Consider the following 25,974-nt stretch of genomic DNA (forward strand, 5'->3'; position numbering starts at 1 on the left):
TTTTATTTTCCAACATTGTCATGGAGGTGTGTATACTCCAGTTAGTATGGGGACCTGTGTACTACTGCAGGGAGGAGAGGTGAGCTCAGATTTGCACCTTGAGGTACTGTTAGGGCCTAGGGCAGCCTTCGCTCTGTTAGGGTGTGCCAGGGATTCTTGTTTTCTGACACCCATCATTTCCCTCATCCACACAACTATGTGTCATCCTCCTGGGTGTGAGTTTAGTCATCCAGATCTTGTTGTAAACTGCCTAATTGCTTCCTGAAGAGATAGAGGCCATTGAGAGCCCTTTTTGAAGTTCCATATGGTTGGGATATACAAGTTCTGAAAGTTTAATGAAATGATAGTTGAAGAGATAGATGTGTTTACCCTGACTTGAATACTGCACAGTGTACACATGTGGGAAAACATCACATGGGACCCCATAGATATGTACAATTTTATGTCAGTTACAATTTTTTTTTTAATTAGTCACGTTGTCAAGGGGTATATTTCAACAGGACCAAATTAAAACTATGATATCCTTATTAACATGGTATTCTTCAGGGGAAAATAAAAAACTACATATTTTAGGTTGAGTAGTAAACAAAAAAATGAAAATAATTGTATGAGGCAAGATTATTTATTGTGTTCTGAAGGTGTAAGTTTTGAGCTGTGTGAGCACTTCGTTGTTTCCTTTGTAATATAATCCCTCATACCAAAATGAACTGTAGATAGAAGGAACCTGCCCAGTCCAAACTGGAGCACAATGCAGGGCTGAAAGAAAGCAAGCAGGTCCCAGAAGCTTCCCTCCATGTTCCAGAAGAGTGTCCTGCAGCCTCACATTTGCCTTCTAGGACAGTGTTGCCCTGTCTTGCAGAACTAGGGGAAACACACTGGCCAAACAAAGCATGAATCTTTATGTAGGACATCTCAGATACATTGATATGGCTCAAAGGTAAATTATTCATTTTGTTTTCCCTATATCATTTAACCAAAGATTCTTTTTTTTCCCCCCTTCGGTAGAGTATCTTCAGGAGTCTTGGCTCTCTGATGTTAGACATTTTTCTTGTTAGGATGTAGTTGTTCAAGGAAGGAAAATAGATATGTGTACATTAATGGAACTCAGGCAAACAGGGACTTCACAGGCCAGTGGGAGAATATTTCAGTACTGTTATCTGAACTCTAGAGACTTGGGGTTTTCTAATGAGCTGTCCTGCTGTTCCATTGTGCTCCAGGCCACAGCCGCTCCCTGTGGTAAGTGTTCTTTGCGCTGGGAGAAGTGGTTTGGATTCTGACTCTTCTGCTTTTGTTTTTCATTGTTGCTTAAATCACAGGTTAGCTGCCCACATGATTAGTGGTTGTTTCTGGAAGTGGAGTGTTTTGAGTTACTAGAATAATTATAATGACATTTGGAACGTGAGCACTGAAAAAAGATTTTGCCAAGTTATAATGCCTGTTTCTTCCCTCCCTACCCTGTTTGGATGTGAGGAATTTCTTGCTTACCTCTCAATTTGCAAAGAACAGTGTAGCCCTGAGGTTCAAGTTGAACTGTTGCCAGTGCGTTGAGTGAACAGTCTGCTGCTTTGATGCTTCTAGGTGGAAATGTCCTGCTGAACAGGGAGAAGACAGTTTTGTGGGTTAACTAACCGTGGGCCCTTCCTTATTTTTAAAATGGAAATGCTGCCCTGTTTAACTTGCAGAGTTCCTATGAACAAATGAGAAAATCCAAGTAAAACTTCTTCTTTTTTTTTTTTTTTTTTTTTTGCAAAATTTGGGTCTTTTTTTTTTAGGGTATGAAATTAATCTTCTTAGGATCTTAGAAAATCTTGAGTACTTTATTTAGTTATCCTAAAGTTTAGTTTGAAGGAGTTTTCTATCATTTCATGGTATAAAGTTAATGATTGTCTTTGAAAACAAGTAACAGGAACTTACCAAGCATAAATAAGAGAAAGAGAAGGAAAATATTCAAGACTGAGTCACTGAGTTGTGGGCACATAAATGTAACATTACCTGTGATGTGGTGATTGATTTCCTATACAGTTCTTTGGAACCTTAAATTGTAGGCTGTAGCTTTCACTGTTTATTAGTGTAGTAAAAAGAAATTATGAGGTTTAAGGACTTCATTTTAAATTAATTAATAGCATAAAATTATGGTAGGATATCCTAAAATGCACTTGTCTTAGAGGGACAAAAAATTAATTGATTTTTGTATTATGCCCCAAAAGTTAATTCTGCTATGGATAATTTGTTAAGTAAAGTATAGCGAGGTAATTGCTTTTTAAATTGTGATTGAGTCTAACCAACACAGACTAGTACTCTTTTGTTTTAGGAATAGGTACTAAAAGCTATCAAACTGACATATTAAATTGTTTTCTAAAAACAGCTAAAGATTGTCAGACGGCATAAGTCTCTATTCCATATTCATTAGAAGTATTTTTCTTATGAAACCAGTAGATATCCATTTCAGAAGATGATAAAGTGCATAAAGTGTAGATTTGGTTTATATTGCTTTATTGAACTCTAGTTTTAAATATGCAAGTGAGACACATATCTTAGGCTAATTTACTTAAGTTCATTTAGTTCATTTTTATGAACGGATTTTAAAAAATGTATAGTTCTTTTATTCATTTTTAAATATTCATTTCCTTTTTGACATTTATTATGATTCTTTATTTTTAATATTATTTATTTATTTTTTCTTGATCTTACTTGCCAGACTTTTCTGTATGATTAATCTTTTCAAAGACCTGGGTCTGGCTCTGTGATTGAGCTTGGGTCAGAATCACTGGCAGGGTTTGTTAAACAGAGACTGCTGCTGTGAGCAGACCCCTGCCCGCTGTTCCTAGGTGCAGACACAGTAACTCTGGGGCTGGTTCTGAGAATGTGACTTGCAGAAGGTCAGCTCAGGTAATGCTGGGCAGTGTGTCCTTGGCCTAGGCTTTGAAAACCTCTGTACTGTCTTAATTTTCTATCCTGATATTGCTTTTAAAAATGTTTTTCCTTTGGGTTTAACTTTTTGAGAACTTTTTCTTTGGAAAAATTTATCAGTTTTCAGCTTTCACCATCTCAATTCACCCGTCTTTCCCCCTTACCTTCCTTCCCTCTGCCCGTCCTTCCTTTTTCCTTCTTTCCTTAGCTCCTTTGCTTCATTTTTTTTCCCCTTAGTGCTGGAGCATTTAAAAACAAATTCTATACATCATATTTCATTCATAATTTTCTAAAATAAAAGGAGCTTTAAAAATTGCTCTTCTGTCACCAGGATTAGCCCACGTCCCTAGTATATGCAGATATGTAGTCCATGTTCTGTTTTCCTTGATTATGATTTCTTAAACATGTGGATCTCCTGCCTAGTTACCTTGTAGAATTCATTCATGCCATTTTGCAGTTGGTGAGCTGTTATTTTCTAGATGAACAGTTAGGTCATCAGCAAATAAATAATTGGTTCATCAGTTCTTATCTAAAAAATGTACCCCTCTATTTTTATTTATTTATTTTTATGAAAATACAGGGTCCCTCCAGATCAGTATGGATTAAGAGGTGTTAATGGGAATGTTCTGACATCTCTCTTAAGTGTACTGTTTGCTTGTTTGACAATCATGAAGACCACTCTGTTAATAGCAGCCGTGGATGGGAGAGGAGGGGAAGAGTAGGGAGGATAGGAAGGGCAGCAGAATAGAATACACAATAGGATTGATGTATGTACATTCCATGTATGTATTATATGTCAAAATGCATTCTACTGTCATGTATGACTAAAAAAATAAATACAAATTTTAAAAAAAGCAGCCATGATGGTGAAAATGCTGTGACATCTTAGTCAAGTTTGGATGACAGGTCACTCCAACCTCTCGTCTCCATCCTCCGTATTAGCTTCCCTGAAACAGATGCCCAGCTACATATCTGTTTGTCATTCTTGTTTCTCTGGTTCTTAGAATTGACAGTGTCCCTCACCACTCTGCACTTGAAAATATAAATATGGGAAGGGCCTAAGTCACTTGGCCTTTCTTAGAAACTGCCTGCTTTTCTTTATTTCTATTTCCACTAGGTTGTGTGAGAAGACATTTGTCTTCTGGGTTTCCTTTGTTTTAATTTAGCATGGAATGAGATGTGCTGAGCATTTCTTACAGGGAACCTGGTCTCCTTATTTTATACCCGAGCAAACTGGGTCTCAGCGAGGCCAACTGATTTGCTCTGGAATATCTAACTTTGTAAGTGACAGCCTTAATCCAGGAACACTGAACTCCAGGCCACAGGAGTATTCTGTCTTCAGTGTTAAACTACGCCTACTACATTATAATTAAAGATGGAGTTTGTATATTATCTTGTCTGTTTATTAATGTAACGTATCAGACAGTTATTGAATTTGCAGATGATTTTGACTTTAGAACATAGAATGATCTATCTCTTACAACTGTGGCTCTGGACTCTTTCATTGTTATTCATGTGGCATTTTTATTTCTTCACATTTCATCTTTGATAAAGTGAGTTCCCATGTGTTTTCATTGGTCCTTACAGTTTAGTGTGACAGGTGCAGGAACAGGTGCCTGATTCCTTCCGACCCTTTGGAGTGACCTACAGGAAATGAGTCCAGGGACAAATACAATGCTTTGTATGGAATACCGGTTGCACATTAAAATTGTCTCTGTGTGTCTGATTTCAGGAACACTTTTTCAATCCAATGCATTGTTCCCTCTTGTGTCCCTTTTGGCCACTGTGTCGGATTCAGAGCCACTTCCCTAACCAGGCTACAGAAACATGTAGCATTCTGTGATTATCTGCTCTACAAATATTTTGGCAACAAATTCCTTTCTTTGGTTCTTAGCCATTTGGTATAAAAATGAGAAAAATGGCTTGTTCTTGGCTAGGGTCATCCTCTTACCTTCCTAGAGGTGCTCAGTTACATCAGTTACATTGCTACATGGGTCTTATCTAGTGGAGCAGAGCAGAATTCTTTGGTCATGTTATCATAATTTTTCTGGAAAGATGACATGTCTGCCAGGTTTTATGTTAAATCATTATACAGACCATATATTTTAATCTGCAAAAAAAATGGTAAACAAATTTTAATTGTACTTGTGCTGTGCAGGTATTTCATATAGTTAGTAGTGCCTCAGAATAGAATCAGTATTTTTATGTACTTTATCTCTTAAGTTTTTGTAGCCAACAGGAATTTCATTTCTGATAGTCATAAAGCATATTTGACTACTTCATCTCTCTTAGTTTTTTGATTTCCACATAGAAACTCGAGGTAACAATAAATCATAATAATGGACAAAAACTTAAGTCATTCCAGCTGTTCTTGATTCCCATTTAAAATTAGGACTTCTTAGTTAATCTCTGTATAGACACCTGACTGGTACATTCAGTAATGGACATATCAGGAGTCAGAACCTGTCTTTGTAACTTCTGTGGAGTGGTATTCACCAGCCCTGTCATCAGAAGGAAAATGTCCTGGGATACCATTCCTGTGAATCATGGAAAATGGAATGAATGGAATTCTGTAAAATGTGGTTGTTAGCCTCTTCTTCCTCTTCTCTCTCTCTCTCTCTCTCTCTCTCTCTCTTCTCTCTTTTTTCTCTTTTCTTTCTTTTCTTTCTTTCTTTCTTTTTTTCTTTTCTTTTCTTTTCTTTTCTTTTCTTTTCTTTTCTTTTCTTTCTTTCTTTCTTTCTTTCTTTCTTTCTTTCTTTCTTTCTTTTCTTTCTTTTCTTTCTTTTCTTTCTTTTCTTTCTTTTCTTTCTTTTCTTTCTTTTCTTTCTTTTCTTTCTTTTCTTTCTTTTCTTTCTTTTCTTTCTTTTCTTTCTTTTCTTTCTTTTCTTTCTTTTCTTTCTTTTCTTTCTTTCCTCTCAAGACAGAGTCTTGCTCTGTTGCCTGGGCTAGTCTACAGCTTCTTTGCTCAAATGATCTCCTGTCTTGACCTGTGTCCTGGGATTTGTGGGCAAGTGCCACCTTGCCTGGTGGGCTTTTTCTCTCTGCCAGTTGATTGTGTTGATATCTTAGATTTGGGAGAAGTACCGTGTGAGAATATGTGACTCCATTAAAATAAGGGAGATGGATTGTTTTGTTAGTCTCCGTCATTGCCATGTTCACAGTCTAGACCATTTTTAAAGAATGGGATTACTGGCTTATTTTGTATTTTCTTCACTGGGCTCTAAGCTTGAACCGATCATGTGTGTTTCCTTCACTGCTGTATGTCTACTGCGCAGGGCTCACTTTGACCCCTAACAAATGTTTACTTAATACACATTGTACATGAACAGGATAATGAACGTTGATAAGCATTGATTAATAAACATAGATAACTATTGGGCTCCATACCAATTCTACTAGTGAATAATGGTATAAGTGTCAGTAAGATAGTATGATGTCCCTTTTCCTAGATGTTTACATTGGAAACCAAACATGGACATAATCATGGTCCACTGTGATCAGGACAGTACCGAGTCAGGATTTTTTTCAGATCAGATTGAGGTTGGGGGCTGGGGCTTTAAGAGGGCAAAAAGCCGGTTTTGTTAGTTCTGGTTATATGTGAACACAGACTTGTGAAATACACTCCTTGTCACTTCTGGAGCCTGTCATCTTAAAAAAGAAGTCGATGTTAGCATTAAAATGCTTTAGTAAAATAACAAGCAGAGCCAACAGTTTTGGAGTGCTTGTTGGGTGCCAGACATGGTCTCCTGAGGCCTGCATTTATCATTGGAGTGTGGTCTGCACCTTGTTCAGAAGACAGGACCATTGCTATGCGTTTACTGAGCGGGAAGATGTGGGTGGGTGGCAGCGTCACCATTAAGGTGCTGGTCTCACCTCTCTGCCCACCTCACTCCATGGTTCCAGGTTTTGGATCTGCCTGTCTTCCTTGTAAAGTGAACCATGGGGTTTGGACTGAACTTGTTCCAAAACCGCCTTTGCCCTCATAATTCTATGCACTGGGAAGAGTGCTGGAAGCAGAAGAGGAGTGAAACCTTAGGTGGGATCTTCTTGGGAGGACCAGGAGACAACTGCTGAAGCAGCGGCAGCTTCCTGGCTTGCACTGGGGCCTCCACCTTTGATGCCTACTTCTGGGGGAGAGGGCCAGCCAGCCTGTAGATGTTTTTATTACCCTCTCTGCAACAGACTCCTTGTGAAGAATTTGCTCTGTACAAACCTCCCTCTTCAACAGTGTGTCCTGTTAGCTGGATCATTCAGTGCATTTCTCATGGGGAGGAGGGTTGTGCAGGGATACACAGGTGACAGTAGCAATACTGGCATGGCTTGATTAGATGTTTACATCTGTGAGGCCTGAAGTGAGTGAGCTAATAAAGTCAGTCATAGGAAACACACAAAGCAAACCGTAGAGTAGTTCCTCTTAGGGTCCATTCATTTCAAGGTACTGGGTCTTGAAGCATTCACTGAGACCCAAGGAAGGGAAGAATGATCTCATTCATGGGGAGGAAACCACACACCAGAGTACAGATTGCACCGCAGGAATGGGAAACTCATGGTGCATGGACGTGCCTGGAATTTTGAACATGATGAGATTAAACAAGAGGGGGGAAGTACAGATTTTTTTTTTTTAACTAATCATTGAGTTTTATTTGAGCTAATGCTTATACACAAAGAAACGTTTATAATGGTTTTGAGGTGAAGACTAGAGCTGTTTTTGTCCTGGGGTCCTGTGACATCATCATTTTGTTAATCTGTCACTTGTCCTCCTTTTCCTCTTTTTAAGATGCCAGGCAGTGGTCTCTTCACCAGTGAGGTAGTGACTACTTAAGTACCTGTTTTGAGTTAAATATTTTTAAATGACCATAGTTGAATGTGCTGTTCATATCCAAAGCTGTTTTAATGAGAAACAAGAAAAGTGCCTGTTGGGTTTTCATGTGAAAAATTTAGATGGACGTTCTTGTTGTCTCTGTAGGATTTTGATGCTATTGGACAGCTTGCCTCGGCTCCAAAGATCTTTCTTTCTTTTTCCTCCATGCTCACTAGCTAGGGGACGTGATGGTTGACATCGCAAGCAACATCATGTTGGCTGATGAGCGGGTCCTGTGGCTGGCGCAGAGGGAAGCGAGAGCCTGCAGTCGGATTGTTCAGTGTCTACAGCGCATCGCTACCTACCGGCTCGCCAGTGGGGCTCATGTTTATTCAACAGTGAGTGTGACAGTATTTTAGACAAAAAATTCACTGTAGTGACTCTAACCCAAAAGACACAGGTCTCTTACTGGGTGCGCAGTTTCTGTTAATAGAATTTCCTTTTCTAAAATATTTTAAAAGCTGATTTTGCTTTTGAGTAATCAATTTCATTGGTAACTGGAGATAACTCTGAAAATCTCTCACTTGAATGTTTAGCACCATGGAATCCACTGAAACTGTTTCTACAAGGAAAGTAAGAGGGCTGTTGTAGTGTTCTATTGGCTCTTACCCACGGTCCATCCGAGCTAGGGAGCTAGTACTCTGTTCTGGGCCCTCAGGAATGTTTTGAGAGAATGCCTGATTGCTTGCCCAGACACTGGTCTCAGAAGAGCACTGGATACCCTCCAACACTTGTGAAGCAATTGGCATGATAATCGCCCAGTTAAATAGTTCTGAATTTTATCTATTCTAACTTGAACGGTTTCAACTTCCTCTGTGTATTGCTTACTTTTTGTTCTAAAACTGTGAGAAGTGTGGTATGTAATGTGTTGTTCCTTTAGCAGTCTTATTCTGATGGCCCACAGTTTTCATTTTTTAACTCTTTGGGTGGGTTTGTGTAGTGTTGAATATTCTACCCTTACAGTGGAGATTTTATGCAATTTTAAGATTATCACTTTTTCATTGATTTCTGAGACCATTTTTGATTGTACTGTGTTTTATTATAATTTTTGCTCCTTTAAGATGAGGGTTACTCTCCTGAATAGTAAATAAAATAGATGCCCAGCATGGCTACCATCCTCTCCCTCACAGATCCATGACCTTACTTGAAACCAGCTTGTCACCTTACGTTTTCCCCAGCCCGTTAAACCCAGTTTGAATCGGAGAGAACCTACTTCCTTCTTCTGAACCTCACCAGTTCTGAGAACTCCTGGGTGTAGTAAAGGTGATGGTGTGTATTTTTACCTGCCATTTTTATTTTTTATTTTTTTTTTGGTGGTGCTGGGGATTGAACCCAGGGCCTTGTGCACGGGAGGCAAGCATTCTACCAACTGAGCCATATCCCCAGCCTGGTATCATGTTAATAGTAAATAATAATAAAATAACAGTTGTAATAATGTATTCTGATAAAAGTTATTTAAAATCTATGAATTATTTATTACTGGAAATTTCCATTTAATATTTTCTTTCTGACTACAGTTGATTGAAGATAACTGAAATGGGGGAAAAAATGGAACTATGAGTGGGGGGGCTGCGGTATTAAGAAAGGATATGGTGCCAGGGGTCTTGGAAGGAAGGTTTCTTTCTTTTAACTGAGGTTTCATGTGCTGATCATGGTTAGTGCTACTCATCAAAAACTCAGTTTTTTATGTGGAGCTTTGATCAATAAAAAATTGGAACACACACGATTTGTTAACTAACAGACTTTAATTATTAAGCTTTTCTGTGAGACAAAAGCTAATACAAACTTTGTTTACTCTTGAAAAATTTGAGAACCAATAATTATTTTCTGTCATATGTAGAAAATACCGTCCTTTGGAGTCAGTACCACGTGTGCCACACTTGCCAAATTCCTTCCTCCTCCTCACATTTTAGAATTTGTATCTTCCTAATAGATTTTAAGCATCTTATACCAGAGTCTCATGTAAAAAAAAAAAAAAAAAAAACCACAAGAAAAACACTGTCCTCATATAGGACATGAGGTGCTGCTTTGTTCCTATGATAGAGGTTCACCTAACACTCTCTAGGAAATGGAGAGACACCACATTGCCCTTGGCATTGGCAGTAGGTCCTGTCACATTGCTGGATTTGAACGTGCGGCTCATCAGCCTGGTACTTCTCGAGCCCATTCTGGTGTGCTTCTGACGAATGCGTGATGCTTGGGTTCTGGCAGCTGTGGTATCAGCAGGTCCTACATTTTGGCAGAGCCCCCAAGTTTAGCTTACTTTTGAGTCCCTTGAAAACTCTGGGGCAGGTGCCGTCTCTTTCTGGCAATGTTTCTACTCTGATCACTCTTAAATCTGTTTCTTTCCTACTCTTGGAACTAGCACTTCCCTTTCTTTTCTGAATAAACAGCTTTGGAGTGAATCTCTGTAAACCTAATGCAAAGAGTTAACTTGCCCTCCCTGGAAAGGGAAAAGGTGAATATGGCCTGAGATCTTGAACTTTCAGGTGCTGATTTCAAACCCTACTAGTTGCCTTCCATTTCCTCCCATGAAATGGTCATTAATGGTTTACTGATTTCTCTAGTTGATTTTTTTTTTTAAAATAGGATCTTCCATTTTGACTGTGTAGCTTTTCTTCCTGCAAAATACTTTTCAAATTAATTCTATTCTTTTTAGATTAGTTTACCTTTCTGCAGTGCTGGGGATTGAACTCAGGACCTGTGCACACTAGGCAAGTCCTCTTCTACTGAACCCCCAGCCTGCAAACTATGATTTTTAATTGACTTCTCATTTATAGCTGATTTCCTGTAAGGTATAGCTTGTTTTCCTTGTCATTGATCATCTTTCCATTTTAGGACTTTTTTGTTGTTGTTTTGTTCCATCGCCTTTTAAATTTTGTCCAGTTTTCCACATATTTTTTGTTTAATGAGAACTTGTGCTTTTTAGTTTGGCTTATACGTACAGTGTTTTGTGTTTGAAAAGTCTTGGAAATTGCTTTTCCTCCAGATTATAACTCTTTCATAACTCCTGTTTTGGTTGGTTTTTGAAGTATTCACCCAATATTGCTCTGGAGGCTTACGTCATCAAGGCCGCTGGCTTCACCGGGATGACCTGCACCGTGTTCCAGAAGGTGGCAGCTTCCGACCGCACAGGACTTTCTGATTATGGGAGGCGGGATCCAGATGGGAACCTAGACAAGCAGCTGAGCTTCAAGTGCAACGTTTCAAATACGTTTTCAAGTCTGGCACTAAAGGTAGGTTATATTCTCTAATCGCTATTCACATTAGTTTAGAACAAAGTCTTTTGCTTTGCAAAATAACCTTATTAAAAGTGCTTTTGGCTATGTCCCTCATTATGGATCAGCATCCACTTATCAGAACATTTGGCCTTTGGTTTTTTTGGATTGGCTAACTTCGCTTAGCATGATATTCTCCAACACCATGATTTTATTCTCTTTTAAAGCTGAATAATATTCCATTGTGTATATATACCACAGTTTCTTTATCCATTCACCTACTGAAGGGCATCTAGGTTGGTTCCACAGTTTAGCTATTGTGAATTGAGCTGCTATAAACATTGATGTGGCTGAGTTACTATAGTATGCTTATTTTAGGTCCTTTGGGTATAGACTGAAGAGTGGGACAGCTGGGTCAAATGGTAGTTCCATTCCAAGTTTTCTAAGGAATCTCCATACTGTTTTCCAGATTGGTTGCATCAATTTGCAGTGCCACCAGCAATGAATGAGTGTGCCTTTTCCCCGACATCCTTGCCAACATTTATTGTTCTCTGTATTTTTGATAAAAGTGGTTTTTGGAGGGGGTGGGGGAGGGGGTGGGGGAGAAGTATGGGGATATTGTGGGGTTTTTTTAAAAGGAAATTTATACCATGAAGAGCCTCATAATGACTTTCCTGGACCTTAAGCATTTTTGTCTTGGACTCCCCATTCTCTACACAAAGATAACAAAAGTTACATTTTATGACTGCAATACGATAAAAACAAATATATTAAAACAATTTCTTTTACCTAAAAGTTTTTTTTTTGATCCTCATATTAAGACACTAAAACATTTTTATGGACCCCTACAAATATGTGGGTCCTTACCAAAGAGAAGTCAGCCTTGAGGCCAGGCATTTAATCAGGCAAGGTGAATATCAAGATTTTTGGCAAAGAAGTGAAAATATGTATATATATATATATATATATATATATGTAGATATATATATCTATATATATATATATGTAGATATATATACACACACACATATATCTCAATATCTCATTTTTATTGATTTTAAAAAAAAAAAATTTGGGCATATAGATGTGTTTCACTAAGCCACATTGAATTAAGTAGCTGGAGGCAGAAGTTCAGTTCTAGTGGAGCAACATTTTCATTTAGCTTTGTGTGGTCATGTGCTATTATATTCTCTGTGATTTTTAATTACTCAGAACTTCTTTTCTGGTTTGTTCCTGACTGGCATTATAAACAGTATTCTAGACATTTTGTTTTGGGTACCAGGGATTGAACTTGGGGGCACTAGACCACTGAGCCCCATCCCCAGCTGTATTTTGTATTATAGTTAGAGCAGGGTCTCGCTGAGTTGCTTAGCACCTCACTTTTTTGCTGAGGCTGGCTTTGAGCTCACAATCCTTCTGCCTCAGCCTCCCGAGCTGCTGGGGTTACAGGTGTGCACCACTGCCCCCAATTCTAGTCATTTTAATGGCTTTACAAAAATCAATCAAATATATTCTGGTATACTGTAGGTGCCTATTATGTGTGAATGGATGAATGCATAATCAGTGTATTCTGTCAAACTCTACCCTGGTGACTTCCATAAAGAGAGCTCATTTGCCAAATTTACAAATATCACAACTCACCAAGATAACCTCAACAAGTCTGATAATATAATATTTATTTGGTACCATATACTCAGGAAAATGGGCAAGATTCTTCTGCTACTTTTGGCTCTGAGAATACTTGATGTACCCAGCCTTACACTGTAGACCTGCTCAATTTTCTGTGTTGCATCATTTATTGGTAAAAATAAACCACAGAAGGCATAGGAATAGCAAGACACACAAGGGCATGTGTTTTTGAGGAGCCTTAAAAGTGATGAACCTTCTGTCGTAGATGATCACGGCTGGTAGAAAGGGCTTAAAAATGATGCAACTGTACGTTTCCTCGGCTTCACGGCCTACACCTCTCTGTAAGGAGGGTTTCTGCCCTCTAAAGCAAAAAGCTTTAAATGAATACTCTCAGATTTTCCAATTTCATGTTCTGTCTTTTTAAAGATCATCCTGTGACCAGAGCAAGAATACACTACATTATTATTCATGCTTCATAGATGGACATCATTACACTGAATGGAAAAGGAACATATCTTCCATGAAATAAAATTAGTTAACAGTTTTAACATCAGCAGCACCAAATGTACTTAAGCTTTAGCACTTTGACAGAGGACTTTCTTCACATTTTAAACTTTAATGCTAGAGCAGTTTTTATTCTTCCTGTGCATACTTTTTTTAATCCCTTGAATATACTAACTAGACAATTTGAACAACCAGCAATTGATTACATTACCCTTAAATGGATCATATGAAGTTAAACCCATAAAGAAGATATTTTTATTCTTTTACATATTTTTTAAGAGGATGTTTGAGTTGGCAGTAGATGTCTCAAGTGATTTGCCTCCTGCATGTTTCGACTTTCTGTGCTTTCCTGAAGGCTCCCTCCTAGCCAGGGTTGGACTCCCATCCTCTATAGATTCAAACTCATTGTAAGGTTAAAAATATCCCAAGTTGAACATATCTTGATGGCACCTGACCTCCCAGACACCATAGTTTAGCAACACAGAATGCTCCAGTCTCAGTCGTTTAGCCTTGTGAGCTGACGGCTGCCTGGGAGCTGTGGTTTGCTACTGCCCTGTGTTGTGAGAAAATAGATCACTAACACATGTCACTAACCTGGAAAAAGCTCAAAAATCAAAGTGTGGTTCCTGCTGAATGTGTTTCTGTTTGTTGAAAAATTATACATTGACCCATCCTAAGTCAAGTTCCACCTGTATTGCCCAAACTATCGTAAATTCCCTAACTATTGAAGATTCTTGTTTGGTTTGGGTACGCTAGGCCATTCCATACAAATCCATGACTCTTGTAGGTTTGTCTACCTGGGGGCACTATTAATCAGCCAGCATGTGCCAATGTAACCCTGCCATTTGGTAAATAAAATAACTGAAATACCTTCCTACCATTTAGCAAATAGTGGCTGCTCCCATCCCCTGAATGCCTCTTGGCCCTGTGGCCCTCTGTGAGGACCACCATGTAGACCATCCTTCCCACATCCTGCAGCTGGTACCTGCAGAGCAGAGGGCACCTAATAGAGTCCCCCTCCATGGAGCCTGCTCTGACAGTGCCTGTGCCATCTCAGGTTGTTGACATTGGTGAGCATTGTCTCCAGATCTGGCTGGAAGGGAAGTCAGCCTCAGTCAACCCTTCATAACATCCGTCTCGGAGGTGTCCGCTGGGTGACTTTCTCCCTCCACATTAGTGCTCTTGCTCATATCTCCTCCTGCCTGCTCTCCCCTCTGCCCAGTGACGGCAGACTTCTGTTTCCTTTCCCAACCGCCTATCCATGTTGGGTGCAGGCACCCCCTGATTTTCCTCCTGGAGTCCCCTGCTTCTCCCCTCCCTTCCTAGCTCCATGATTATGTTTAAAGACCCTTCAGAAATGTCCCGTCCGTGAAGTCTGACACCCTCTGATCAGTCTTCTCCTGCCTCACCTGCGGGTCCTCTGTTTCCCCTCACTTTTCAGTCATGCTGCCCATCTCTGTCATCATGTGCCACTCATGGGTCACGGTGGGCTGTTCGGGGGCAGAGCTGTGCTTGGGTCACTGTGAACCCAGTGCCCCGCCTTGTGGTCTCCCATTGGAGGTGGAGTTGCCTGGTCCTTGACTCTTGCCAATAGCATCAGTCAAATCTATTCTGACTTTTTTCTTATCAAAATGATCCCCTTCACTGTGGATTCCATAATTCACATATGAGCCTAGTAAACTCATGTCTTTCCAGTAAACTGCCAAGGGCTTTTTAGCCGTTAGCAAGTGTTTGAGCTCAGCTATAATCTAGCCAGCAGGCGCTGATTCTTCCTAATTTACTTGACCAGAATTGAGAAGTCAGTTTTTCTTTACACGTCCAAGAGCGCTCTCTTCCTGGCCACGTCCTGTCCTGTGTTTTTTCAGAGCAGTCATTCTGGGTCTTCATGCTGTTTTCACCCTAGGACTCTGTACAAATGGCGCCTTCCTTCCCTTCCCTAGGCAGAGCTAATCATTGCCTGTGAATCCCCTGGGGCTTTGTTCATTCTCCAGAGTGGTTCTAAGGCAGCATAATGATTGATAGGGAAGCCTATGATATGGCAACTAAGTTTGGTCTCTCCAGCCAGGCAGCCTGGGTTCCTGTTCTCTTCCCGCGCAGTTAACAGCTGTGCAAACTTGGGAAAAGTATCTTAACCTTTCTGAATGTCAGTTCTTTATCTGTTTCATGGGGGATTATGTAATGGTACTTAAGGAGTTACTGAAAAGATTAATGAGGTAAATGTGCAGACATTCACAATGGTACTTGGCACAGAATAATCACTCAATAAGTATTGGCTCATATTGTTTTGTACTTGTTGCCATCCAATATTCATCTTCTAAAAAGATGACCAAGGACCACAGCTTCTTTCATTGTATGTCTTTAGGTTCTGCACAGTGTCAGGCACAGAGTAGCTCAATATCTAACAGCTGCAGTTGAATACAATTAACAGTGGACTTAATTAACAAAGAAAGTCAGCTAAACGTTCTAAAGGCAAACATAATCCCCGTTAATCTACAGCAGTGAGCAAATTGAAAGGTGATAGGCGGCTAATACCTAGTAGCTACACACAAGAAAATGATTCAGGTAGGTCATAATTCCTATTGTTTGAAAGTGAGTAAGTAGAAAAAAAAAACTTGGGTAAATTAGTATATTATTGTTTGGCATCTGATGGTTTTGACCCATTCTGATATTTAGTCATGGAATGCTATAGATTTTAATAAGATTTCTGAAAATTTTAATGAGATTTCTGCAAATTTTAAAGTATCAATTATGAAGTAGAGGAAATCCTGATTCGTTCTCAAGGAAAGATTTCTGTGTTTGTCATCCTTGATATCACTTATTTTCTTTTTAGCTTAATGTCATTTTCTTTTTAGTTTAGCAAATAGGAAGAGCTCCGTGGTAACATTCATTTCGTATGTGTTCCTATTTCATCAATTTTTAAAGTTAATACTAAACCAGATCATAGAAGCTGGATCATGAGGAAGGTCCACCTTATTGGTGAGTTGATCATTTTCAGGCATTTCCTCTCTCCACCTCTTCCACCCTGTCCAGGTTATGAAGACAGGAATACCATCCTCCATTCCACAGCCTTGGTGCTGGTCAGAGTCAGGGTCCCCTTGGGCCTCACCACCATTTGTTAGATGCTCAGCTGTGTTCAGCAGGTGAGGCTCAGGTTAGCCCAAGAGGAGCTTCTCCATGCTGTCCCTGGGACACAGATCCCACCATCATGTTTTAGATCACAAGTTCTTCTCATGACACATGGTCTTTCATCATGTTTTATTTATTTATTAACTGTAGTCCCTGTGTTATACCTACCTCATTATTGTAATCCATACATTTAAAAAATAAATGTATAGTTAGTTACATGAAATTAAACTTTGTGTTCTATGCCTTTAGGTCAAGAGACTTTTGTAGAATCATAGTAACTATAACAAACTAAATAAGTGTTCTTTCTTTGATTAGATTTATAAGACTTCTTTAAAAGAAATGTGTCAGTTTTACATTCCTACCATAAAAATCTAAACATAATTGATAGAGGTGAGGTTCACTTTATCAAAAACCCATAGAAGACCCTTTCTCCATTCCAGAGAACCTATGACTATGGTTTAGTAATATCTTTATTGGACTTGGAAAGAGATTTTGGAAAGCGTTTAAGTGTATTGCAGCCATGGATATGTAGCTATTAATATTTGTTTTGTTGTTGCTTGGAGTTGGGTTTGCAAGTTAAACTTGTGGAGAAGACCTTTCTTGTCTTATAGAAAGTATTCATGTTTTCCTTCTGTAGCTTTCTCTTAGAACCTGCTAGGTATTACTTTTTAAGAATAATTTCAATTTATCATTATTAATTCTTTCTCCAATAACTATGCTTTGTTTTCAAGTCATTTTGTGGTCTATTCTAAGAATTTATTACCAAGTAGAACTATTTTATGTTTTAGAGTACTGAATTTTTAATGAATATGCATTATGTAACATTTTATTAGGATTTTGAACTTCTAATCTGTTTTTCTTCTTCATATGCCCATTATATACTTCAGAGAAATTTGTATACTTTATAGAAATTTACTAGATTAGCAAATGAATTTATAATTAAACTTTCTTTCTCCATCAGGATGTATTTGTTAGAAGCCTCTGTGTTTTTTCTTAGGCAAAATATTTCTGGCAAATATTTTTCTTGGCAATTTAAATTTAAAAATAATATTTAAACTTATAAAACATATTCTCCAACAGACACTTTCAGACATCTGCTCAACTTGACGTTGTTGCAAAATAATTCTGTAGTCGATCATTTGCCTCAGTGGAATCCTTTTTGAAAGAACAAACCTGACTTTGTTCATGCCATAAACAGCTGTTTTTATCAGATACCAATGCCAGGAAGCATTAATGTTGGGATCCAGAAATGAGCATTACTGTCCTCAGAAATCCTCCTAGATGGGCTCGTGCAGCAAAGAACGAGTTCGCACTGAATCTGCAGTACTTGGTTGTGACACGGATGTGCACAGAATGCTCCAAGTCCAGAGCGGGTGCAGCCAGTTATAAAAGCCGACTACTTCCTGCAAAGACATGCTTCATCGTCCAAAGAAGCCCAGTGTGAAGGACCCCACGTAAAGTCCCGGGTAGATCTTGGCCGCCCATCTCCCTTAAGCAAGAATTAACCTTGCTAAAAATCAAACCAGATAAACTCAAGAGTTTGTCAGAACAGGAGAGCATTTCGTTCATTCATGCCCAATAGAGTCAGGGAGCAGAGGGGAGCTCTGAATGGAGAATTTTGTGGTTGGGTTACCAGTGTGCTGGAAGATTGGTAGGAGATGAGTCTGAGCAGCAGGTCTGGGTCACATTGTTTGCCATACTTGGGATTTGGGAGCAGTGTATGGTGACTTTGCAGGCCAAGGTGCTGTTTAAACTGGAAATCCTGTTGGTGCTTTGAGCATTGGTTTGGAGGGAGGGAGATCAGTGGCCAGGAGAAAGACTTGGTAATAAATTTTTAAAATAGAGAATTTTTAAAAAGATAGTTAATTGCTAGCCTCTTTGGTGTCTGGGCTTTTTATATTGAATGCTGAATAGTTTAAAATCTCCAGTAAAGAAATCAGAAAAACATTCCATAAACAGTCAGCATCTTCAGTTGTTTTTATCCATTACTTTGTTTTTCCAAGTATGTTCTTAGAGTCAAGAAAAGGGGTGCCGTAAGAAGAGTTTGCTGAATTTAAACTTATGTTTGTAAAATGTCATTCTTTTGTTGTTTGAGTGGTTGAGTCTGTCATAAACCGCCTTAAGTTCCGTAAGCCTACATTAGCTATACTCACATTCAGTGTACACAACCTTGTCCTTAGTTTTTACTGTACTTTGCCAGACATGGCAAAATTGCCATGAGGAGTGGCTCTGAGGTCCTCGGTCTGTTTTAATGCTGTCTGCTTCAGCAGTGTGTGCTCTTGTGGGAAAATTAACTTTGTAATTTGAAATGATTCCCTTGTTTACTTCTTAAACTCTTTAACATGGAGTTTGAATTTCTCTGTGTTTTATGCTCTTTTGGTCTGGGCTGCCTTGGTTTGCTTAGCTTGTCAGTTGTTGTAACTATGAGATTTTGGATATACAACTTTAAAAAACATTCAACATGTATTTAGAAGACTTTCATAACTATCTGACTTTTACCTCTTTTCTGCATATGAAGATGGAAACCTCGCTTCTGTTTTTTTTTTTTTGTTGTTTTGTTTATTTTTTCATGTATTTTTTTTTTTTCTTCAGAATACTATTGTGGAGGCTTCTATTCAGCTTCCTCCTTCCCTTTTCTCACCAAAGCAAAAAAGAGAGGTTAGATCACCCGATGACTCTCTCTACAAGCTTCAACTCATTGCATTCCGTAATGGGAAGCTCTTTCCAGCCACTGGAAATTCGACCAACTTGGCTGACGATGGGAAGCGGCGCACAGTGGTCACCCCTGTGATTCTCACCAAGATAGGTTCGTATGTGGCATATGCTACCTTATGCTCACTGGACAGTGTGGCTTTATTGTTCATTGTTCCTAAAAACTGCTTATTTTCTTTCCTTCTCATTTTAATGAGTCACTAGCGAAAGAAAGATCTTGCAGAGTACCCATTAGTGTATACACTGACATTTAGTTCTTTATGAAGTTTGTTTCAAAAATATTGTTATTTCCCATTTTCTCCAGATGGTGTGAATGTAGATACCCACCACGTCCCTGTTAATGTGACACTGCGTCGCATCGCACATGGAGCAGATGCCATTGCAGCCCAGTGGGATTTTGATTTGCTGAATGGACAAGGAGGCTGGAAGTCAGATGGGTGCCGTATACTCTACTCAGATGAAAATATCACTACAATTCAGTGCTACTCCCTCAGTAACTACGCAGTTTTAATGGTATGGCAGTTGTTAACTTTATGATAAATACCAAGTATTCTAATTTCTTCCTGCGCATAATTAAGCCTAAACAAAGTTTGTTTTTTTAAAAATTTTTAACATAAATTGCTTTCTTTAATTATGTAAGGGGTGATGTTTGGTGTAATTCTCATTTTAAAGTGAAATGTAGTTACTGCCAAATGAAAGGTATGGGAATAGTCTTTGGAATTTCCAGTGAACTTCGTGAGTTCAGCTAGACTGTGACCTTCTCAAAACCCAAAGAGATCCTGGGTGTAGGCAGTCCAGCTCTGTCAACCAAAATGATTTCTCTGCCCAAGGATAGGATGCACACAGTGAAAGAAAGGCTTCCTGCTTTGCCTCTCTAATGCCACTACACACAGTCATCATTAAACTCCTTTTGAATTCAGAATGGTGATACTTTGAGTTTTGCACCTACAAGCGACAGTATTGACATAGTGTCTTTTCAGTTTTAATGCCAATCAATCTAATGTTGTTTGCTATTATTTACTGTAGTTAACAACTATTAATCTTTTTGGTTAAAGTAACATATTAGTGTACAGGAGAAGGTATTTTTAATAATGAGATATTTGGATCTGATTACTGAGCAGATAATTATGAAATTAACCATGCTAGTTGTTATTTTATGCTGTAATTATTATATGATGCTAACAACGTGGAGTGTGTTGAGAGTTCAGTGGAAGGAATTATTGACAAGTCTGAAAGACATTTCTCAGAAATGGCTTGAGGTTAGCCTAGGGGATGAGGACTTCCACATATTTATCTAATTTCAACTGTAAATCTGGAATCTAGACAGTATTTTATCAGTACTCCATAATCTTGAAATGTGATGTTTTCTGAGTTTTTTGTTTTTTAAAAATAACAAAATAGGATTTTCTACTAGAAATGATCTTAAAGCCAGCCTGGATTATATTAAAATTTGCTTAATACTTTTTCGTTTTCTTTGCTTCTCAACTTCCTCTCCCTTGTCCAGCACACCAGCCAAGCATAAGTGAATAATAGATAGATTATCTTTTCAATCAGTGAGGAGTTTTTACAACTGTACTTGAGCGTGTACGTTCTTGTGCCCAGTTGGCAGTGGCTGGAGTCTGCATAGTTAGATGCAGCTGGATCTGCTTGAGGGGTTCTTCCTCTTGGGCTTAAAGTGAGTGTTGATAGTTCCTGATTCTCTTCACAAGTGCAAGATGTCTGATTGCACCAAGTCTGGCTTCTGTAAGTTCACATTTTATTATTTTGTAGGCACTTTTAAGTTAAAGAGTGAAGCATCAGTTAAAGGGTGAGATAGTTTTTCAGTTTAAGTTCTTTCTAGTTCAGGTTTAGAGTATAAGATAATCTGAAACTCTGATATACTGAAGGAGAAACAACTTTGTCTTAAATGTATATGTTAACCAGGAAGAACTGAGCAAAATAAATGAAATACAAAATTTTTTTAAAAAGTGGACATTTTCTAAGCTTCACTTTGCTACTGCACCATGTGAAACTTTTATTTTTATTTAATCTAATACCAGTTTAAAGCATCTATTTTTGAACTTCCTAGCTGTTCTTCTCAATTATTTAAATTAATATAATCCTTTTCTAGAAGGAATAAGCTATTCTTTTATCTTTCAGACTTTTAATCTTTTAAAATGTAAGACAATTATTTAAAGCTAAAATACAGTACTAAGATTTTTTCTATTTATTTTCAAATATCCTCTTCCTTTTCTTAGAGGTAACTGTGCCACCTAGAGGCAGAAAAGTGAAGTGCATCTGAAATTGTTGACAAAGTTATAATAAAGTTAGTGAGTGTATGGGAATTTTAGAGGTGCTAGTTAAATATGGAGGCAAAGTTAGTGAAATTATAACCTCTCTAAAGTAATTAAAGTTATTTGCAAAAATAATTACTTAAAAAGTAGGAAATAATCTTTTTTTTCTTCTAAACTTTTTAAATAATAAAATTCTGTATTTCTTGAATACTATCTTAAATATATCTTTTTATGTAGAAGTCTAAATCCCTATCTTAGGAGATAGTCCATATGACTTTTCCTGATCTGATTTGAGAGCAAGAAAATCAGATATAAGGAATATGTTTGCTCATAAATCTAGAATAGACACAGATAGTCAAGATAGCTCCTCTCTGTGAGATCCAAAGGAAAAAGTTAAGTGGAAACTGGGGTTGTTTGACTGATGTGATCAGAAGTTACCTTTCTGAGCAAGAAGATCCACAGGCTCTGGGATCAGTCAGGAAAAGAAATGCTGAACAGAAAGTAGGGTAATGATTGCAGTCAAGCTGTGTAGGACTTAACACCCTGACCAGTAATAGCAGTGAAGATACAATAATCCCCGTGTCTTGGTTTACCTCTTGTTACTGTTCAGCCAGATACAACCAACTTGAGAGTAGTCATTCATTTTCCTCTGTCTTATGATGCTTTTAGTTTGTTTATATGAAACATGCTGAACGAAAGCAAACTTCTGTTTCATTTACTCTATAATCAACCATGGGTGCTAGTAATGTTTTTGTTTAAATTGTTTAGTGTGGGAGATTTAGCCTACAGTCTTACACATGCTTGGCAAGCCCAGTACCATGAAGTACCATGGAGCTCCCATTTTCTCCCAAAAGATACATGCTACCTACATTATTCTTCAGTGAAAATTTTGTAATAATAGTGCTCTGCTGTATACACTTTTTTTCCATGGAGCTATATATCTTTTTTTTTTTTTTTTTTTTTGTAGTGGATATTTTAACCCAAGGGTGCTTTACCACTGAACTACATCTCCAGTCTTTTTTGTTTTTTATTTTGAGATAGGGTCCACCAAGTTGCTCAGGGCATTGCTAAGTTGCTGAGGCTGACCTTGAAGTTTCAATCCTCCTGCCTCAGCCTCTCAAGCCACTGAGATTACAGGCATGTACCACTGCGCCTGGCAGAACTATATATCATAAGTTTATCTAAAGGTTGATAATGGAGGTGGTAGTTCATCTTCATTAACCACTTAACGTATCAGGTGATATCTTTGTATGAATTAATTTATTTGGTCCTCAAAACAACTTCTTCAAGAATAGCATTCACTGCAGTGAATCCTATGTAGTAATTACCACAGTTTGCAAGTATGTAAACTGAGGCACCGAGAGGTTAAGAAAAAATACTGAACAGAAAGTAGGGTAACCAAATGGTCCTATTAGTTTATGCCCCTTTGCATGTCTGCAAAGCTAGTTTGTGTTAAAATAAGCATTTGAACTCCTTCTGGTTCCAGAATCTGTGTTTCTAAACCCTTTGCTAAATATCGTTTCTCAAATCTAATGTCACAATAAAAGAGTTTCCTCATTTTTTTTTTACCTCTGAATATTAATTTGTCCCATAATTTTTTTAAACATTTTATAGTTTTTTTTAGGTGGACACAATATCTTTATTTTTAATTTTTATTTTTATGTGGTGTTGAAGATCGAACCCAGCGCCCTGCGCATGCCAGGTGAGCGTGCTACGGCTTGAGCCACATCCCCAGCCCAATTTGTCCCATAATTTACTTCAGATATTTCTCTGTGTTTGCTTGTGTGATACCATTTTACATATTTAATAGGATATCTGCAGGATAAATCTCTCCACAGTGAAATTAATCATTGAAGGGGCCAACTCTTTATTCCTTTTGCTTTTTTTTTCCAAATTGAAGTAAAGCACACTGATCTTAAGCGTATGGATTAGTGACAGATTTACATGCAATGCACACATTTAGCCACCACCGGCATCAAGGTTTGTACCTCAGCACTCAGTAGGCCCTGTGTCTCTTTCCATTCAGTTCCTACCATCATCTCAAGAGGTGCCTACCCTCTGGTGTCTGGCTAAAACTTACGAGCAAATATATTCCATGTTCTTATCCTTCATATAATTGGAGCTACAGCTTGTCCTCTGTTTGTCTTATTACAACAATGAGATTTATCTTTGTCTTTGCATGTAGTAGCAGTTTATTCTCTTCCATTGCTAGGTAGTAGTTCATTGAATGAATATACCAGTTTTTCCATTTTATTGCCAGTGAACATTTGGTTATCACATACATATCACATTCCCTGATTATTCACATACATGTCTTTTTAGTGGAGTGGAATGACTCTCCATGTGTTCAGCTTTAGTAGCTAGTGCCACCTGATGGCAGTAGGACTGAGTGGTCCTGTTGGTTTATACCAGTGGCAGCAATGAATGTTGCAATTGCTCTACCTTTTCACAGATTCTTGGTATTGTCTTTAATTTCAGTGTTTTTTGGTGGTGGTGATGTCATTGTAACTCTGATTTGTATCTCTGGTGACTGGAGAGGTTTCCTTCTTGGTGAAGCTTCTGCAAAGGCTTGCTGACTTTTAATTGGAGTTTTGGAGGAATTCTTGATGTGGGTTCTGAGTGTAAGGTCTCCTCTGCTGGATTAAGCATTGCAGACATGCCCTCTCTCTCTTAATAGTCTTTTAATGAACAGTTTCTTAATTTTTCTGAAGTCTAATTTCTTAGTTTGGGTTTTTTGTTTTGTTTTGTTTTGTAGTAGTAGTAGTAGTAGTTTTTTTTTTTTTTTTAATGTCCCAATTAAAAAATCTTGGCCTGTCCCACAGTCATGAGGATCTCTCCTTTGTTTTCTTCAAGGAGTTCTGGGGTATTTAACCTTTCACATTTAGATCTATAGTTGTATTGCAACTGATTTTGTGTGTTGTATGAGGCAAGGAGGAAAACAATCTGAAAATTATTCTTTGTTCTTGAAAAGGAAATGAAAAAGAAGCATACAAGTCATGGTCTGTTTTGTGTTTTGATCTTTTTAATACTTCTGATTTTAGATCTACTTTTTATTTAATCGTGTTGTTCAGGTCTTGTTATAGGTTGCTGTTTCTAACACACTGAGGTGCCTTGAGATGTTTTCTTTGGATTGCACCCTCTTGTTCGACCCTGGCAAATTTAATTCCTGATTTTAATTATTCTTGTTATTGGTATGATGATAATGAATTATTAAATACTTCCATCAGTTTTATATTTAGCAATCCTTGGGCTTGAAGGACCTCTTGTAAGGACCACTCACTGCTCTGTCATGTACTCTCCTCCCCTTCTTTTGGGGCCTTAGTAATTCTGGTCTTTGTGACTTCCCACACTCGAGACCATTTTAGTTTTCTCTGCATCGATAAAGTTAAATTCTGTGTGCATCGTTTGTTTTCACTTCCTGCTTATTTTCTCCTTTAATTTTGTTCCCTGTAGAAGTGTGACCAAGATCACTGATAGTCACAGGCTGCCTTCACGTGAGCATTTGGGGCAAGGACTTTTGTCTCACTAATTGCCAGGTTGCCAATGCGAACTATGGTTTTACTTTTCTTCTAATATTCTCTTAGTGTCATTTAAAAATAGTGTATTTAGTAATTTTTTATGATTATTATGAAACCTATGTTTTTTATTGCTATAATTAAAAATAATTTGACTCAGATTTCTGCTTTATCTCTCCCTGTAGATCTCTAACTTGTTTGATATCACAATTTCCTAATTTCCTCAGCTGTCTGAAGGAGTCTTATATTTTGTCCTATTGTTCAATCCAGCCAGGTTCTGTGTGTGTGTGTGTGTACACTTTTTCTTTTTTTCCCTTTCTCTTTAAGGCTGAAAAGCAAAGATTGGTTCTTAAGTTTTTCTCCCCACCCTCCATCCTTTTTCTTTATTGGTGCATTACACTTGTACATAATGATGGTGTTTGTTGTTTTGTATTCGTATGTGCATACAGTATAACAGTATAATTTGACCAATATCACTCTCCAGTACTTCCCCCCTCCTTCCCCTACTTCCACCCTTTAGTCCCTCTCCTTTAATGACCTCCTTTGGATTTTTAGGAGATCCCCACCTTTGTTTTCCATTTATCCTCTCTGGTTTCTGCATATGAGAGTAAACATACAACTCATAACCTTCTGAGTTTGACTTAATTTTGCTTAACATAATGGCCTCTAGTTCCATCCATTTTCCTACAAATGCCATATTTTTTTTTTTTTTTAATTGCTGAATAAACTCCATTGTGTATATATTTTCTTTAACCATTCATTCATTGATGGATACCTAAACTGGCTCCATAGTTTGGCTATTGTGATTTGTACTGCTAGAAACATGGATATGTATGCATTACAGTAGTAAGATGACTTTAATTCTTCAGGATAAATACTGAGAAAGAGATATAGCTGTGTCATCTGGTGGTTCTACACCTAGTCTTTTGAGGAACCTCCATACTGATTTCCGTAGTGGTTGTACTAATTTACAGCCCCGTGGACATTATAAAATGTGTTCTTTTTTTCTCCATATTCTCTTAAGAATTATTATTTGTATTCTTGATGACTGTCATTCTGATTGATATGAGATGAAATCTTGGTATAGTTTTGTTTTACATTTTCCTAATGGCTAATGATGTTGAACATTTTTTCGTGTATTTGTTAGCCATTTGTATTTCTTACTTTTGAGAAGTGTCTGTTAAGTTTTGGTGTTCTCATAGTTACATTGTGAATAGTTAATGAGT

General features: G+C 38.0%; 1 protein-coding gene across 1 annotated transcript in view; it reads left to right on the top strand.

Annotated features, from left to right (window-relative positions):
• The window catches only part of Adgra3 (adhesion G protein-coupled receptor A3), a 107,554-nt gene that overhangs the window by 64,860 nt on the left and 16,720 nt on the right, over nt 1-25,974 (top strand). The window contains exons 11-14 of the mRNA XM_026403308.2: nt 7,948-8,109; nt 10,804-11,007; nt 18,841-19,054; nt 19,265-19,473. Of these exons, the coding sequence (XP_026259093.2) occupies nt 7,948-8,109; nt 10,804-11,007; nt 18,841-19,054; nt 19,265-19,473 (789 nt within the window). The remainder of the gene's footprint in view (nt 1-7,947; nt 8,110-10,803; nt 11,008-18,840; nt 19,055-19,264; nt 19,474-25,974) is intronic.

Source organism: Urocitellus parryii, chromosome 10 (genome assembly GCF_045843805.1).
Source record: "Urocitellus parryii isolate mUroPar1 chromosome 10, mUroPar1.hap1, whole genome shotgun sequence".
Classification (NCBI taxonomy): Eukaryota; Metazoa; Chordata; class Mammalia; order Rodentia; family Sciuridae; genus Urocitellus; species Urocitellus parryii.